The sequence below is a fragment of the Galleria mellonella genome, unplaced genomic scaffold, assembly GCF_026898425.1.
Source record: "Galleria mellonella isolate WM207_F2 unplaced genomic scaffold, CSIRO_AGI_GalMel_v1 utg1380, whole genome shotgun sequence".
In the NCBI taxonomy this organism is placed as follows: Eukaryota; Metazoa; Arthropoda; class Insecta; order Lepidoptera; family Pyralidae; genus Galleria; species Galleria mellonella.
The window spans coordinates 319,421-337,243 of NW_026441993.1; the positions used below are offsets into that span (position 1 = coordinate 319,421).

General features: G+C 34.7%; 1 protein-coding gene across 1 annotated transcript; it reads right to left on the bottom strand.

Annotated features, from left to right (window-relative positions):
- Nucleotides 1–6,050: 6,050 nt before the first annotated feature.
- LOC128202554 (uncharacterized) lies at nucleotides 6,051–7,063 on the bottom strand. Its single transcript, XM_052903261.1, has one exon. It carries the CDS (start codon nucleotides 6,982–6,984, stop codon nucleotides 6,187–6,189), a length of 798 nt encoding a protein of 265 aa, XP_052759221.1. The 5' UTR covers nucleotides 6,985–7,063; the 3' UTR covers nucleotides 6,051–6,186.
- Nucleotides 7,064–17,823: the final 10,760 nt, after the last annotated feature.

Consider the following 17,823-nt stretch of genomic DNA (forward strand, 5'->3'; position numbering starts at 1 on the left):
GTTGTTTCTTAGGATTCCTTTGAGTAATGTAGTTTATAGTGTTCCACAATTTCTTTGGGTCATTTTGTACTTTACTTAGTTTTTCTCGCTCATATTTTCGTTTTTGATTTTTAATCAGATTATTACAATGATTACGGTATCGTTTGTATGTTATTTTTAATATTTCATTATGTGGATCCAAATTTAGTTTTTTTTGCATGTTATTACGATTCCTAATACAACGCACTAATCCTACTGTCATCCAGGGTTTAAGGATTCTATTTTTTACAGGAATTGTAATTATGTTAGTGTTATTAATAAGACATTGTTGAATTTTATTAATTAAGCTATTTATCAATGTGTTCGGATTATTTATTTTTATCAAATCTAATACATCACTACTTTTTAGATCAGTCAATGCATTTTCTATATTCAGAGATTTTTTAGTTTTAATACATTTATTATTATAAAATAGGTCAGATATTTTTAAGCAAATCATATAGTGATCAGTTATAGTTGTATCAACAATCGCAATGTTAGCCTTTTTATATACACAGTTAAGTTTTATAATAAAATGATCGAGACAATTTTTTCCTCTTGTAGGTTGTGTATGTCCAGGTAAAAGGCCGTGCATAGCAAGCATGTTTAAATAATTTAATCTATTTACACGATCAATTGATTTTTCATGCTGATTAGATATCAAATTTATATTTATGTCTCCAGCGATTATAATATTTCTAGTAGGTGTAATCGAATTTAAGTATTGATCCAAAGAATCTATGAACTCATCAGAACTGGACGTCGAAGGAGATCGATAAATACCAAGCACAATGAAATCTGTGGAGATCTGAATTTGTAAACACGAGGCATTTTTTAATTTTATCTCATCAACTTTTGCATTATGTGTATTTTTAATATATGCAACTACTCCGTCAGCTTTATTTAAATGATTGGTAGTTTGATACGATATATAGTTATTAATTTGTGGTATGTGTTTATTTGTACGCAATCTGCACTCTCCCAAGACCAATATATCTATGCTAACTTTTAGATTAGTTAAATTTAGTTGCAAGTCATCGAAATTTGAGTAAATGCTTCTAATATTCTGTGATATTATCATAAAATCAGTATTTTTAACTCGCATTTGTTTTAAAAAATTCTCTGAAGTACATTCAACTACTTGTATTGTATCAGAATTGTCTATTTCGTTTATTACTTTTAGTGTACTATCCATAATGAAATTTATAAAATGTCAGGACAATACACTTGAGAGTATTTTTATGTGTGTGCATATATCTGTGTAAACAAGCGTGTATGTGTGTGTGTAAATGAACATATGTGTATGAATGTGTTAGTATTTGTAATGAGTAGGTACTGTATAAATATATATCTTGAATTTGTATAAAATAATAGAAATAAATTAGTGTTGTTTGTAGTGTAAATGAGAACATATATTTGTATTACTATTTCCAAAAATTGCATATTGCGATAACCAATATCCACGCGGGCGAAGCCGCGAGCAAAAACTAGTATTATATATAGCAATGATAAGCTTTAAAAGAATTATGTGAAAAATAATTGATCTAGAACTGTAGGTATTCCGTATAGTTCCTATAGTGACTATGTAATAAATTATGAATATATTATTTTATTTGTTTCGTTTACATTATCATATATTCAAATAAAATAGAGGGAAATTTATATTTCATCACGACAATCTTGAGTAAACCACACTCTACAAGCATATATAAGTGATTAGGTAGTACTTTACTACCTACTGAATTATAAGTATGTATGTAAATATTGTACGTAACCACTCATTTGCTCTTATAGTAGGTATTAAGGTTCAAGTAGTATGCTATTTGTGTCGAATCGAAAAATTATTACCACTATACTCTGTAATCGCAAGTATCATATATATATATATATATATATATATATATATATATATATATATATACATATATATATATATATATATATATATACACATATATATATATATATATATATATATACACAGATATATATATATATATATAAGCAAACAAATATGTATAATATTTGCGAAATAAAAAGAATCTGATCTAAAAAGTTGCTATATATTTGAAGAATTTTTAATTCAATGAAAAATTATAAAATAAATAAATAAAATAGTTAAATAGTACAATGCTTCGATTCATAGATTTATCATATCGTACTTACGTATTTACTTTATAATCTAAACTTCGATTACTCTATTTTATTTAATGCTACTTAGGATGGCAAACAAACTGCGGCCCACCTAATGGAAAGTGGTATGATAATCTCTGCTTGTATTGATGAAGTAATATTGTAATAATTATAGATGTAGTATAATATTAAAAATGTATTAAAAGAATTTAGCTAAGCATTACGTTTCTGTACTAATACACTATTTTAATATTTTATGTCAATGCAATAAAGATATGAAATACCTAATTATATATTAATAGAGATATATAAACCTAATCATATATTAATAATTTAACTTTGTTGCTGAATTAAATTTCATACATAAGGAAATACTATACTAATGTAATGTAATGTAAGAAAGACTCTGTTTTCCGCACTTAGCCTCCCATTTGGGCCGTTGTGCGTGTGAGTCGTGGCTAGTACAGCCAACCTAGCTCCGCCCAGAAGCGCAGAAGCTTCCTGGGTTCTTCACAGGCTTCACGGAGCGACCTCACCGTTCCGAGGATTTCTAAACGTTGATGGGCCACAGCCTCACATTCCAGGATTACGTGAGCAGCCGTTTCTTCAGCGTCGAAACAGCCTCGACATAGAGGGCTGTCTGTGGCTCCTATTGTGTATAAATGTTTGTTTAATGGACAATGACCCGTTATTGTCCCTATCATTATTTTGAGGTTTTTTCTATCTAGATGTAATAAACGTTTTGATAGTCGTTGATTCAACGTAGGTACGGCCAATTTTGATTGTCTGCAATCAGTAGCCTGTATCCATCTTTGGTTTTGTATGTCAGCGGATCTTTGACGAATCCACATTCGAAATTGCGAGAACGGAAGAGGAAGAAGTGGATACGGGCCTACCACCCTCGTTCCTGAGCCTCTTCTAGCCAGTTCGTCTGCGGCATCGTTACCATAAGATCCACTGTGCCCTCTTATCCATTGGAGGATAACTCGGTTATTGGAAGATATCCTATCCAGTGAATGGTGGCATTCAATTATCAATTTGTTGTTTGTCTTGTTGTTTCGTAATGCTTTTAGTACTGCTGCGCTGTCAGATAAGAATCTAATGCTAAAACCATTTATTCCTAGCTTATGTACAGCTGCAGCAGCCTCGGTTATTGCAACACATTCGCATTGGAATATTGAGCTGTGTACGCCAAGCGGTATGTGCACGTTTATATTCAGGTCTAAGGAAAAGACTCCGGCTCCTGAACCGTTCTCGGTTTTGGAGCCATCGGTGTATATGCGTAATTCATGTACACCGGATTGGTCCTTTTCCTCTTCTTGAATTTGTATTTGGTATTTTTTGTTAAATATATAATGATTATGAGTCCTGTCGCACGGAGCCGCAATCAAAGGTTCATATTCGATTGCCTGGTTCAGAATAGAAGTGTGGGGACTGTAGTGATTTTTACCCCATAGATCCAGATGCATTAGTCGGATAGCGGCTAACGCCGCTTCCTGCTGTATGTGCAGGTCTAGGGGTGTTATGTTGAGGGCCAACTCTATTGCTGTTGTAGGAGCTGTTTTCATGCAGCCGCTGACAGAAGAGCAAAACAGTCTCTGAAAGCTTTTAGTTTGGCGGCGGTGGTCGATAGTTTTGTCCTCGGCCACCAAACCAGTGCACCATAGACCAACATTGGCCTGATTACAGCTCTGTACAGCCATAGAGTTATTTTTGGCGAAAGACCCCATTTGTTTCCTAGCATCTTTTTGCACTGGTAGAATGCAATTGTGCTTTTGTTAAGTTTGTAGTCAAGATGTTTATTCCAAAGCAATTTACTGTCTAGTATTATGCCAAGGTACATGACTTCTTCCTTAAGTTTCAGTTCCGTATTGAAGAGTTTTGGTAGTCTGTAAGGACATGTAACTCTTCTATTTGTGAACATGATTAATTCTGTTTTTGTAGGATTAACCGAGAGTTCATGCTGTGCGCACCATCTCTCAATTATTTCAAAAGCTACTCTCATGCGATCACACAGAGTACCTTCGAAGCTTCCTGTTAAAAGTACAGCTATATCATCCGCATAACCTACCGTGTAGAGGCTGTTATCGTTAAGCTCTATTATGAGCTCATTTACGACTATATTCCACAATAGTGGTGACAGTACACCGCCTTGTGGACAGCCCCTACCGACGATTCCTCGTGTGGTAGTATTTACAGTAAATTGTATAGCTCGTTGTTTAAGCATGTTATGTATCCATTCTCTAAGTGTTATTTCTACTCCATGTGTAGCTAGTGCCCGACTTATACTGGCAAAGTTTGTTTTGTCGAATGCCCCTTCGATGTCTATAAATGCACCTAAGGTTGGCTGCTTCGATTGCAATGCATTGCCTATTCGGGATACTACGTTATGAAGTGCTGATTCAGTTGACTTGCCTTCACTGTAAGCATGTTGGTTAGGATGTAAAGGTTTGCACAGGGAGACTTGACATCTAATCTCTTTGTCACATAGTCTCTCCAAAGTTTTTAAAAAGAACGAGGTGAGACTGATGGGTCGAAAGGATTTGGCCACAGTGTAATCTCCTCTACCTGGTTTAGGAATAAATATAATTTTTACCTCACGCCATTTCAAAGGTATGTAACGGTGAGCTATGCACGCTCGGAACAGCTGTACTAAGTAGTCAGCTATGACGCTCCCGCTCCATTTCAGAAGGGCTGGAAATATTCCATCCAGGCCTGCCGCTTTAAATGGTAGAAAGGTACTGATTGCCCATAGTAGTTTTTCTTTATCTATAACTCTGTTTGCTACTTCCCAGTCCGAGCTACTGGTTTCCCTTTCCTTGTATGGTTCCCATGACCACTCCGCAGTAGTCTGGAATCCTGGAAAATGTGTGGTTAGTAGCAGTTCGGTTGTTTCTGTGTCGTTCTTTGTATAATTATTATCAGGTTTCTTGAGGCAACCTATTGTATGATCTTTCTCATTAGAGAGACATGCTTTTACTTTAATCGCCTGGTTATTGTTTTCTATATTTGTACAAAAACGCCTCCAGCATTCTTGCTTTCTCTGGCGTATGAGTTTCTTATATTGTTTTTTGGATGTTGTGTATTTATTCCAGTCTTCTTGTGACCGTTTGTTCATGGCTATGTTAAACAATTTCCTTAACTTACGACGGTGTCTTTCCAATTTTGGACACCACCAGTGTTGCCTCCCCCCATACTGTGGTGTGGTTAGGGCACAGGACTGTTCATAGCTTGAGGTTAAAATGGACGTGATGTAGTTTGCACTATCGTCCAGATCTGTTACCGCTAAATCGTTTAGTAGTGGCAGTTGATTGTCAAATTTTTCCCTGACCAGTGTAAGAAATTTATGTTGGTCAGTCCTTCGAGGTATACGTCTAGGCTGTGGTTTGGGCAACTCCATATTAATGGAGAATCGAATCCATCTATGATCTGAGCATGATATTTCATTGGATACATGCCAGTCACAAACAGATTCCGAAATACCAACAGTCGTTAGAGTTAAATCTATAATAGTTTGTGATCGAGCGTTTATAAAGGTAGGTTCAGAACCTTTGTTAATTAGAGTAAGGTTATTACTAAAAATAAAATGCAGCATTTCCTCACCTCTGTTATTGCACTTGCCGTTACCCCAAAGGGTATGATGCGCGTTGGAGTCGGCAGCGATGACCAGATCCAGCTTCTCCCTCTCACAAAACTCGACCAATAGGTTGAGCTCCGGAGTTGGTATGTCCTCGTCGCTCGGCAGGTATGCGGAGGCAAGGACAATATCCGGGAGATGCTGTTCTGTCCTAGTTAATCTGACTGCTGTCAGGTTCCTTGAACAGAATTCGTTGATTAGTAATGTTGGTACAAGAAGTTTGTTCTCGGTTTACTGTGTCTAGAAGAAGTTTTCCTCCGCTGTTTCCAAGACCACATATCCTGTTTTTCCTGATCCACGGCTCTTGGATCAGTGATATGGTCTGTGTGTTGTTTTCCAGCACTCTGCGTAAGGAAGCCGTTGCAGTTTGACTGTGCTGGAGGTTGATCTGTATGATTTTAGTCTTCCCGGAGAGGGGAGGAGTAGAGGACACCATCGCTGGTTTCACTCTCTCCCCCCCCTTCCGGAAAGCACTCTTCATCCGAGATAGATCTCGGAGAAGGCAGATTTTGCACTTCCATCGCAATCGGGGGTTCCGCGTGCCCAGGCACGGTCGCAGCTTCCCTCGTCGACAATGTCGGCTTAGGTGCCGCGCTCTGCGTCAAGGTTCGCGCCTCCTCCGGTTGTTGCGTGGGGTTTGTATTGGGTTGTGGGGAAGCATCTTTATCCAGAAACCGAATATAAATGTTCTCCATGAGGTAATATAATCTTCTGTCCTGGGCCTTTAACAGATTAGCATCCGTTTCCGGCACCCGGAAGAACAGACAGGTTCCTGGGGGATCCGATCTGGCCCTCTCGTGTGTCAGTGTCCAGGAGTTAATGTTCAAGTTGCGGTTCTGCCGCGCCAAAAGCTTCCGTAGTGCAGCTGAATCGCCAGTATGACCCGGTACGAATAGCAGACACGGTACTTTCTTTGGGATAGCTGATTGTGGCCTGACAACCAATTTTGAATTAGCTACCGGTGAGGCCATGTTTTGAACGGTCCGATTAAGCCAGGCTAGCGTGAAAGCATCCTCGCACCAGGTTTTGAGGACGCCATCCGCATAATGTGCTCGGCCTCGGAACCTTATATCGTTTGGTTCAGTTTCAAGGGAAGCATCCGGTTCCGCCATGAGCTCATCCCGAAGCTTGCCTTCTATTTCTTGCCGAATACCTTCAGCTTGCTCTTGCGTCATGTCAGAGAAGGGTTCCATCATAACAGCAACGCAGAGCTCGTTAGCGATGAAGGTTGCGGCCGCTTCAGCGTACGACGCAGCGGTTCCTCTCACCGTTCGGGGTTTGTTGGTTTTGGGTTTTTACCAACCCCAGTCGGTGTTACAGAATCCTCTGGACGTGCACGCTTCTGCGCCCTCGGCTCTGGTTTTTGTTGATTATTACCTGATTTCTTTCGACCCTTGATTTCATGCTGCGCTTGCGTATGCCTGTGGAAGGCGTAGCACTCGCACCGACAGACGCAGGTGCCGAGGGCCCGCCCAATGTTACCTCTCCTACTGGTTTGGTTTCCACTGGGCGAGAACCCGGTCCCGCGATCTGCCTCGCAGCATCTGCTGCCAATGCACGTTGTGCCGCTGCCTTCGCTTTGGCTTTAAGGCGCCGCTTCTTAGAGGCCGATATCACAAATCGGATAATAGAAAGATGAAACAAAAATGCTCTTTCCAAAACGAGGAAGTTCTCTGTTTGTCTGTATTTTTCTGTGTATGTTACGCGATATCGTTGCCAAATCTAAATCGATTTAGATATTATCAAAAGGCGTAATCGTAATCTGTTATATTATATTATTATATATATATATATATATATATATATATATATATATATATATATATATATATATATACAGTGCGAGCTATTCTTAGCAGATAACAACTTTTCGAATCCTGCAGTAAATTAAAAAAAAATATATGAATAAAGATTTGAATTGAAATGAATTCTAGTATTAACGTTTTAGTTCTCTAGCTGAGTACTTTTTTTAAATAATCAGCCAAAAACATTGAAAAATGTTAAATTGTTTTTCACAATTGGCAGATAATTGCGATGTTGGCACACTTCGGTAAGCAAAGTTATAAACGGTCTTAAAAACAAAATTAATTACTCGTTTCATTCGTTCATTCACTCATCGGATCATAAATAAGTTGTTTACACGATTAGCTCCCTACAGCGTTACAAACCCAACGTAATATTACCGAAAACAACATCTCGGAAAAGCGACGCTCGTCTCCTTCCTGTCAGCATACTTTTATTACATCACTTTACAAACTTTCCTTCATCCCGCCAGTCCTTTTGTAGGGATTAGTTTATAGTTAATAAAACAAAAATTAAATTATAATTACTTTTTTTTTAATTCTATCTATGACATTGCCAATTCATTCGATTAATGTTACTTTATTTCTTTTTAAAATAAAAATTGTATTTTTATTTTAAATTTATAAAAATTGTATTATTCTAATAAATTAACAGCTAAAATGAATAAAAAATAAATAAATTATAATAGGCTATATGATAATATACTTACCTACATAAGTCTCTTTAAGTAGCTATTAATAAGTAGATACCAATTACTATGTAGAAGGTAACAACCATCTAGAAAAATTTATTTCAATTTGCTTTCCTTCGATACAAACGTGATTTGTAGACAAGTTCGCTCGGTACTTACTACCAAATAATACTAATATATACCAATTAGTTTTATCTCTAAAACCCTAATAACGATTGCCAACCCGCCTGCCTGAGGGGAAGGAATTGTTAGCAATGGAGTTTGACAGCCCCATTGCTAGCAATATGCCCTATTAGGTCGACCTCCACGTGGTTCCCCCTGTAAACCATCATGAACAATTCTTGTTGAATTCGTCACGATGGGCTAACTGACCTGCTTCATCCTCACCTATCATCCTTCACTGGTGCCCCGCCGGTGTAAACCAATAGCGCAGGTGGAGTTACCATTCCATTATCATCCATTAAAAAAAAAAACCCCGCCTGCCTAACGTGGCAACTACTGGCAAAACTCCCCTTATGGTGATGGCTAGTGTTCAGCAGTGGACAGTAAAATAATAATAATAAAATTAGTTTTATCTATTCAGTCGTAATTAATCGAATGGGACAGAGGTACCCAAACACATTTACTTTTATTCTGTTTTAAAAACTAATAACATACGTACCTACTATGTGTATTACATTCAGTCTAAACACAAATTATTTAATGATAAATAAAACACTTGCTTTATGCGAAAGCTTAAAAGTAAATATGCATTTTTGGGGAGAAAAAAAAACTTCATTATAAACTAGCCAGTGACTACAGAACAGTCGTTTGACCTGTTTTATGTAGGGGATGGTAGGGGCCAAGCCTAAAAATATTACATGTTGCTGTAAAAGAAAGTTTTAATCGTACCGCCTTGGAAACGGGCTGCTGTTTTTAATCTCCCATTTTATGGTTCGCCTTATGTTTTATGAAAAAAATACGAACCGGTTTACATGCGAATAGTAGTCACTTTCGGTCAGCTTGTTTGTCGTTTTAAGTTGCGTAATAAAAATCTATGAAGGTGATTTCTTTTATAATCTATAGGGTAGATAGATAGATAGGTACTCTTTATTGTTCCCTCCAAAAGATTACAATAGTAAACTTATTATAAATATAAACAATTACAAGAGATAATCACAATGAGAAAACAATGGGCGAGCTTATCGCTAAGAGCGATCTCTTCCAGGCAACCTTTGGATGAAGAGGAGTAATTATAAACAATTTGGTGGGAGGCACGATGAAAAATTTTGTTAGTTCTAAATATGGGAGATGTGATATATATAATAATATAAATATTATCCCTACTCATTATTATATACACACATACATACATATACACATATACATACATGCATATAAACGCCTACAAAAATACATAAAAATATATACTTACTGTTCACGAAAAGTATGCAAGTAATATGTATATACGTATATATACATATTTATTTATAGATGTACATATGTATGTAATATGTAGTAACAATATTTATACATATTTTAGTAATAAATGCACCGCCCTACTTAATTCTCTGCTTGCCTCATTGTTGACTGGTAGAGAATGCCATTAGGTGTTAAATCCGCCATATGTATACTTACTTATAATATATAAATTTGCATCGAAGTTTAAATAAATAAATAATATAATATGAAAATGTATGCTAAATGAAAATACCAATAAAGCATCCAATGGCTTATAAAGATGTCCCAATAATATTGTCAGATATATCTCAGACAATCTAATTTAACCAAATTTTTCCACGCCTTTTCTAACGTAACGTAAAAAATAAGCATTATGAAAATAAAACTCTAATATCACCTATGTTACCTAATGTAAATATAATTTAGGTATGTTAGTACATTTTATATTACCTAGGATAGATTTAGGTAATAAATTTTACGGACTAAATCGCTAGATGATTGCATTTTCAGTAAGACCCAAAAACTTCGTTACATTGAACGTTTATAAATTAATCAATAACTTTTTTTATGGAATGAAAAACAAAATTGTAACCCCGCCTGTGCTATTGATAAAATTGGTAGACTCTGGTAGCTGGGAGATGGTAGCTGTAAGTGAAAATAGATAAGGAAGAAATGACATAATTTGTTTTTATTCAATGGGTGAAAATGGAATGGTAACCCTGCCCGCGCTATCAGTATACACCGACGAGGCACCAGTGGATGATGATAGGTGAGAATTAATGCAGGTCAGTTGGCCCACCATTTTGAATTCGACAAGAATTAACCATGATGGTTTCCAGGAGAACCGCGTGGAGGTCGACCTGAGAGAGTATATTGCTAGCAATGGGGCTATTAGACCTCATTACTAACCCTTTTCCCCCGACATAATTTAATTGTTCGTTACGAATTCACTAGAATAGTTCATATAAGTGGGGTTGGTAGTCCCCATTACTCACAATCGTCTTCCTCCCGACCACCAGTAGGTATAATAATAATTAATAGATGCACATAACTTTTACAATTACATCTATAACACCAAATATTAGGAGTTATGCAAACATCAAAAATAATTTACGAAATAAATCCTTTAGCCCACTTAATACTTGACATTTAATTAACATTTATAATCCTATTAATATAATAAATGCGAAAGTTTGTAACGATCGATGGATATTTGTTTTTCTTTTTAATGGGTGAAAATGGCATGACAACCCCGCCTTCGCTATCGGTATTCACTAGCGAGGTACCAGTCAGAGATGGTAGGTGAGGATGAAAAGGCAGGTCAGTTAGCCCATCGTGACGAATTTAAAGATAAATTAGTCACGATAGTTTCCAGGGGGAAACCGCGTGGAGGTCGACCTGACAGGGTATGTTAATAGCAATGGGGACTGACCTCCCCATCACTAACAATCCCTTACCCCCAATGGATGTTTGTTACTCTTTCAGACCAAAACTACTGAACGGATTTGAATGAAAATTTGGTCCTTGCGTAAATTATGTACTTAGCATATAGGATACTATATGTACTGATTCATGCGGGCGAATCCGCGGAATATATAAAAAATAAGTAATAAATAAAAAATATATTTAATTCAACTAATCAGAGTGTAAACCGGACATAATCAAGGCTAGCAATGTTCAAACGAAATTAGGCATTCCAGAAACTTACTTAATAATGTCCTTATCTCTCAAATTTTCGTCAAATGTTGGTGAAAAGTTTCACTGAAAACTGGAAAATTTTAATGTTGGAAAAGTTTTTGCATAATATTTTATTTTATCTTCACAAACGGCAGTTTCAGGCCAATAAATAGCTAGCGAAAAGCAAATATTTTGTGTATATATATATATATATATATGTACCACTATGTTTTTGTCGGAAACGTTGCACGCAAAGCGCCAAACGCTTAATGAAGAAGACTTCTGCGAAAAAACGGGAAAACACAGTGAGTTCATTAATTTCCCATTACTTATATATACAGACATGTATAAGATTTATACAAGTTGATATGTTACATTTTATATATATTGTATGGTGTACCTAAATAAATAAATTTACTCAACCGTTAACAGTGAAATTAAAAACATTTTAAAAAACTAACTTTTATTAAATCATATTCTACATTTTACAAACTGACGGCCCACCTGATGGAAAATAGTAACCGTCGTCTATGGACGTGAACAGTACTACGACATAACAGAATATGCTGTTTCACCCATGATACCTCCCATGTGTTGCCATTCATGAAAAATAAGGTATTATGCCTTTGTAACCTGTAAATTCACTGCCATATCCCACCCTGCAAACCGAAACACAATCATGTAAACACAACTGCTTCACGGTTGAAACACGAATAAGACAAAGGTACCCAAACAAACGGCTTTTGTACAAAGTCTCCCTCTGGTAAAAAGCTATGATAAAACATCATTGATATTTTTAGTAGTAGCCTGCCAAAGATATTAGAGACGGCTCAGAAATATCTGGAGTCAGGTTAAATACCTTTATTAAAAATTGTATATGTTAGCACACAAGATTTATAACATTGATTTGGCTTTTGCTGTCATAATGTTGTAATGTTATTTTTAATGAATAAATAAATAAAATTATATAACAATTTTAATGCTTTCCACCTGATCACATGTTTGTGAAGCCCACTATAAATGCTTGTATTATGAACTTGCACAATACAAAGCAAGTTACAATACGTTTACAGTTAGTTGCATGGAAATTGTTTGTTTCTATACCAGCAAACATCGAGTACTTGCATATTACAACTGTGAACACCTGCGTGCATTAATATTGTAAGCTTTCCAGAGTTCTCGCATGAGTGTTCCATTTCAATGTTCAACCATAGTACAAAATACACATATTGGACTGTCCAATACAAAGACATTCATTGCTAGCTGTTTGCTGTCCATGTATATCCTACACGTGGATTTCAGAAACAGATAAACCAATGAAAAAGATCACTTCTAGATAGCGTACTAAGATAAAACATACACCTCACTTTAAGATAGGCCCTAAGAACAAGGAATTACATAGATGGAATGGTAAAATAAAACTGTAAATCATATGGTTGCCTCCTTTCTTCTTATGCAAATATAATTAGTAAAAAAAGAACGAAAGATACACCATCAGGTGCTGTTTTTCTCAATTCATAGCAGGCTAGTGTATAGAAAATGTGTATGTAAAATTTTTGTTCAAATTGATATGTCAATTATTTGTCAATAACAAATTTTACATTACTAGATTATATATTCGACAAAGTTTATGTAGGAAGTATGCAAGCAGATTGTATCTGAATGTGGTAGGGTTATACGGCCAATATAACCAAGTGACATATCTTGATGAATTTCACTTCTACGGACTAGTCAAATGGCAGATACGTTTTTATATGTCTATCCCTCTCTAACGCATTGGCAATGTCATAAATACAACGAGCAACACTATGTGGAATATAAATTCCATCTATTCTATTCCGAAATCTTTGAATAGACCTTCAGAAGTACAACTGTAAAAAAGACATTTATTCTTCAAATTTATTTAAATATAAAAATTTGACTTTAAATTCGTTTTTAATTCGATTTACAACGTTTAACAAAAAATAATATATTGAGACGTGTACATAATAGCCTATGTTACTTACTGATAGTGCAGCTTTCTTTAAATGGAAGAGTTTTCAAAATCGATTGAGTTGTTTTTGCATCTATTCATTACAAACAACTAAATCTTTCCTCTTTATAATAATAATATAAATAAAACACAAATATTTAATGAAATTAATTCCTACTTGTACAGTTTGAATCATAAAACTAATTTTTTTATCTTTTTAAAAAGTAACCTTTTTGAACAATCGTAGGTGAAAAAATTAAAGAGAAAAGGGATTATTAGTAATGGGATCTCATAGCCCCATTGCTAGCAATATGCTATATCACGTCGACTTCCACGCATTTTCCCCTGGAAATCATCGTGGCAAATTCTTGTCGAATTCATCACGATGAGCTATCTTATCATCCTACCGTCTCTCTTTGGTGTCAGCGTATACTGTTAGCGCAGATGGGTACCATCGTAACCTACCATTCCATTTTCGTGTATTAAAACAATCGTAGGTGAAATAACAAATATAAAAATAGAAATACTTACAGCCAGTGTCTGCAACTTAGCCTGTCGAAGTTCTTCCCTAATGAACATCATCTCGGGACGGAGGTCCCGGTGAGCCAACGGGTCCATGTCGATCTTCAACTTCGGATCGATCGCAGCCAATTGCTGATCGCTATTAAAAAAAATTAGTGTTTAAAAAATGTATTTTTATATCGAAATTTTAGTTTGAAGGCAGATACTAGATGGCGTTGTTAAAAATATACAAGCTATTAAGATTTTCTTGTGTTTCGATGACTATTTATTAAAGTTACCCCTCATTCCTCTGATATTTTATACTACTTCTCAAAAGATTACGTCGTAAACTCTGAACGAATAATTATTTCAGCTATCGATTGAGTTTGCGCCTAGATTAATTTTGTGCAGGCTAAAATTGCCATTTTTTTCTTTGCAGATCAAAACTGCTTGTTAATTTTTACGTTCAATGATAAGACATTATTACGGAAGGTGGCCTTAAAAACACGTGAACTACGCATAACAAATTGGTTATTGTTCGTGTTCGTTTGATTTGTCTTGACAATAACTATAACTCCATGTAGTGCCCACAGTCTGATGATGAAGCTAAAAATGCTTAACAAGCATTTATAGGAAAAGCTATAAATGCTTCATCATCATCATTTCATATCAACCGTCCACTGCTGACCATAAACCTCCCATATGGAGTTTTGCCAGTTGTTGCCACGTTTGGCAGACGGATCGGCTTAATGCTTGATTATAATGTTGATCATAAATGAGTTAATAATTTGTTAAAAAAAAACTGAGCGATTTCAACAGACACTGTCTACTGTTGTTAAATATCTAAGATTTACAATTAAAAAAAGATACCTAATAGTAGATATATGTTTAATTAAATCTATTTTTATTTCATTACACAATACTCGTACCTGCAAAATGCATTAAGAAAAGTCATTATTTAATTCAGCGTTTAAAATACAAGCGTTCTTTTTTAATAAGGCGCCGAGTTCTAAGTAAACAAATGAACACCATTTGTTAGTGGAGTTCACGATAAAAACGAACAAGAAACTCATTATAGCTAAGAAGTGACACTAAAAGCTAATGCTGTAACGTCCGACCTTGTAGGTATATAGATTTGACCGGGGGAGAAATAATTGTAGCTACATCTATACTTGTATTATTATTATTTCAGCCGTTAACTGTCCACTGCTGGACATAAGCCTTCCCCATAAATGGGGTTTTGTAGTTACCCCGCTTGGTAGACGGGTTGGCAAACGCAGTTAAGCTTTTAGATACGTTTTAAGAAGGACGCTGCTGCCCATCCCTTGCCCTCCCATAGTTGCTTTTTACGACACTAATAGAAAAGGAAGGGGTGGCTCATAAAGAGAGTTGCCAGTCTATTGGCGGCCTTTTTAATGTATGTAAGCATGTTTTTAAAAAGCTTCATGTTATAGCTTTTTTTATGTGAAAGGGTGACAAACAAACATGCGGTTCACAGCAACAGCAGTCAGCAACCCACGGACACTGACGACACCAGGGGAATCGCCAATGCTTTACCGGCCTTTTATGAGGGTATAAAACGTATAAATTCTTTTCTTGAAGGTCCCCATGTCGTATTTATTAGGAAATGCCGGTGGCGGTAATTCGTTCCACATTTACATATTTATTACATACATATAAGGTACATGACAAGAACTAATGCGTACAGTAGTAGAAACGTACAATAGTGTGAGGAAAAATCTTTAAAAAAAACCCATTCTATTTTTTTTTTTATATATATTAGACACTGCAAAGGGCGTGACGTCTTCATAAATGTTACAGAGAGTCAATGGATAAAAGTGGCAAGAGATGATCCTTCAAGACGAAACATGAAGCAGCCCTATACATATATATATACTCAGCAATGTATCGCCTTATTGTACCACATTTTAGCAATAAATTTAATTCTTTCGTTCATTCTTCATTCATTCATTTCATTTGCATTCATTCAAATTTGCATTCATTTATTCATTTCCATTCTTCATTTTCATTAATTCATCATTCATTTGCGTTCATTCATTCATTTTTATTTATTTATTCAATGACTGATAGAAATTGATAGAAAACACAAAAGACCAATATATAAAATTAATTTAACAAATTGTATACCTTAATATTCTGGCTATTATCAATCTTCTTATAGGCAGTGTCGCAAAAAATATATCACTCTCAAATTCATATTCCAATAGAATGTATAAAAGCACTAATTTATAACGCTATTATTTTAAATTGGATTATTCTCTATTCTGTTAAAACATATATAAATAAATATTTATTTACGTCGTACACAAAAATACTGTGGGAAAATTTGTATAAAAATTATACATATATATATATACGTGTAAAACTCAATAAAAAAATCACGTAACGTGACCAACTAGAATGAATGTATATGATATACCATGTGCCTTACTCGCAATGTAGATAGATACTCTTTACTGTGTCCTCCAAAAGATTACAATAGTAAACTTATTATAGATACAAATAAAAAATTATCTGAAAAAACAATAGGCGACCTTATCGCTTAAAGCGTTCTCTTCCAGGCAACGTTTGAATGGAGAGGAATAATTATAAACAGTGTTTATTATTCATTATATTTACTAGCTGATCCGGCAAACGTTGTTCTGCCATTAATATAATATTATATAAATTATTAATAGAAAAAGTTTTTTTTTCTGGATAAGGACACCGTAATCACCTAGCAGTATGTAATATACTTTACAACCTATTCTCATATCTATCAAATATATGGTACATAAAAAATTTCATGAAAATTGGTCGAGCTGTTTCGGTTTCACAAACTACTATATATATATATATGATTTCCATGGTGCAGTTCACATGTATAGACGTTTATTACTACTTTCCACTAAGTGAGCTGATAGCTTATTCGCTATTCCCATAACACATTAGGTAAGTTCCTACTTAAAAAGATAATATTTCTTTTAATCATTTTATTTATTTGTACTTTATTGTACACAAAAAATATATTATTATAATCTATATTAAATGAAGATGTACAACAGGCGAGCTTAACTCTGTAAGAGTTCTGTTCCAGCAAACTTTGAGTGGAAAGGAGCATTAATTACCAGCGGGCAGTGTGCGTACAATAAGAAATGAAAACAGTATAGTACTAGTATATATTTATTATGTCTTAGTACTACTTAGTAAGAAATAATAAATGTGTTTACCCAAATACAAACTAACCTATATACTTACATTCAAAATGAAAATACACACATATATAACATATATATATATATATATATATATATATATATATATATATATATATATATATATATATATATATATATATTTTTTTTTTTTTTCAATAAACCAAAGCCAACAGCAATATAACAAACAATTCAGACATTCTTCTGTTTAAAAATCTATTAAAAGCACTGGAATGAACGTTTGTTTATGATGTTCTCCTGTTGTGAGTTATTAAGTAAGAAGTTTCTCAATAAAACTTTCAAATTTATTGACAGCAGAGAGGCCAATTTATTCTTCGGAATATTGAAAATTTCATAGCGTATTCCTTACTATAGGTACGAGTACTTTGAAATACTGAATTTATATTTTGATACTTATTGATGTTATAAATGTGAAAGTGGTCTTGCTTGTTGCCTTAACAGCTGAACTTATTGTGAAAAATTAACGTCTACAAATATTATTTGGAATTGAGAAATTATTGTCCGTTTGTATTATACATAATATCTTCATTAATACTGAACTTCTGTGCTATAATAATTCTGTCAGAAATAAAGTAAATTTTTAAGCATTTTCAGAAGCAATATTTTTTCATTTCTAAAACTTATATTCACTTTTTAACGATATCTATCTATATATGTATACATACATACATATCTGTCACGCTTGTCTCCCATTAAGGTAGGCAGAAACAATGGA

Bases quoted from the DNA above. Each gene is read 5' to 3' on its own strand.
- LOC128202554 (XM_052903261.1), bottom strand. From the start codon at position 6,984: ATGATGGAACCCTTCTCTGACATGACGCAAGAGCAAGCTGAAGGTATT.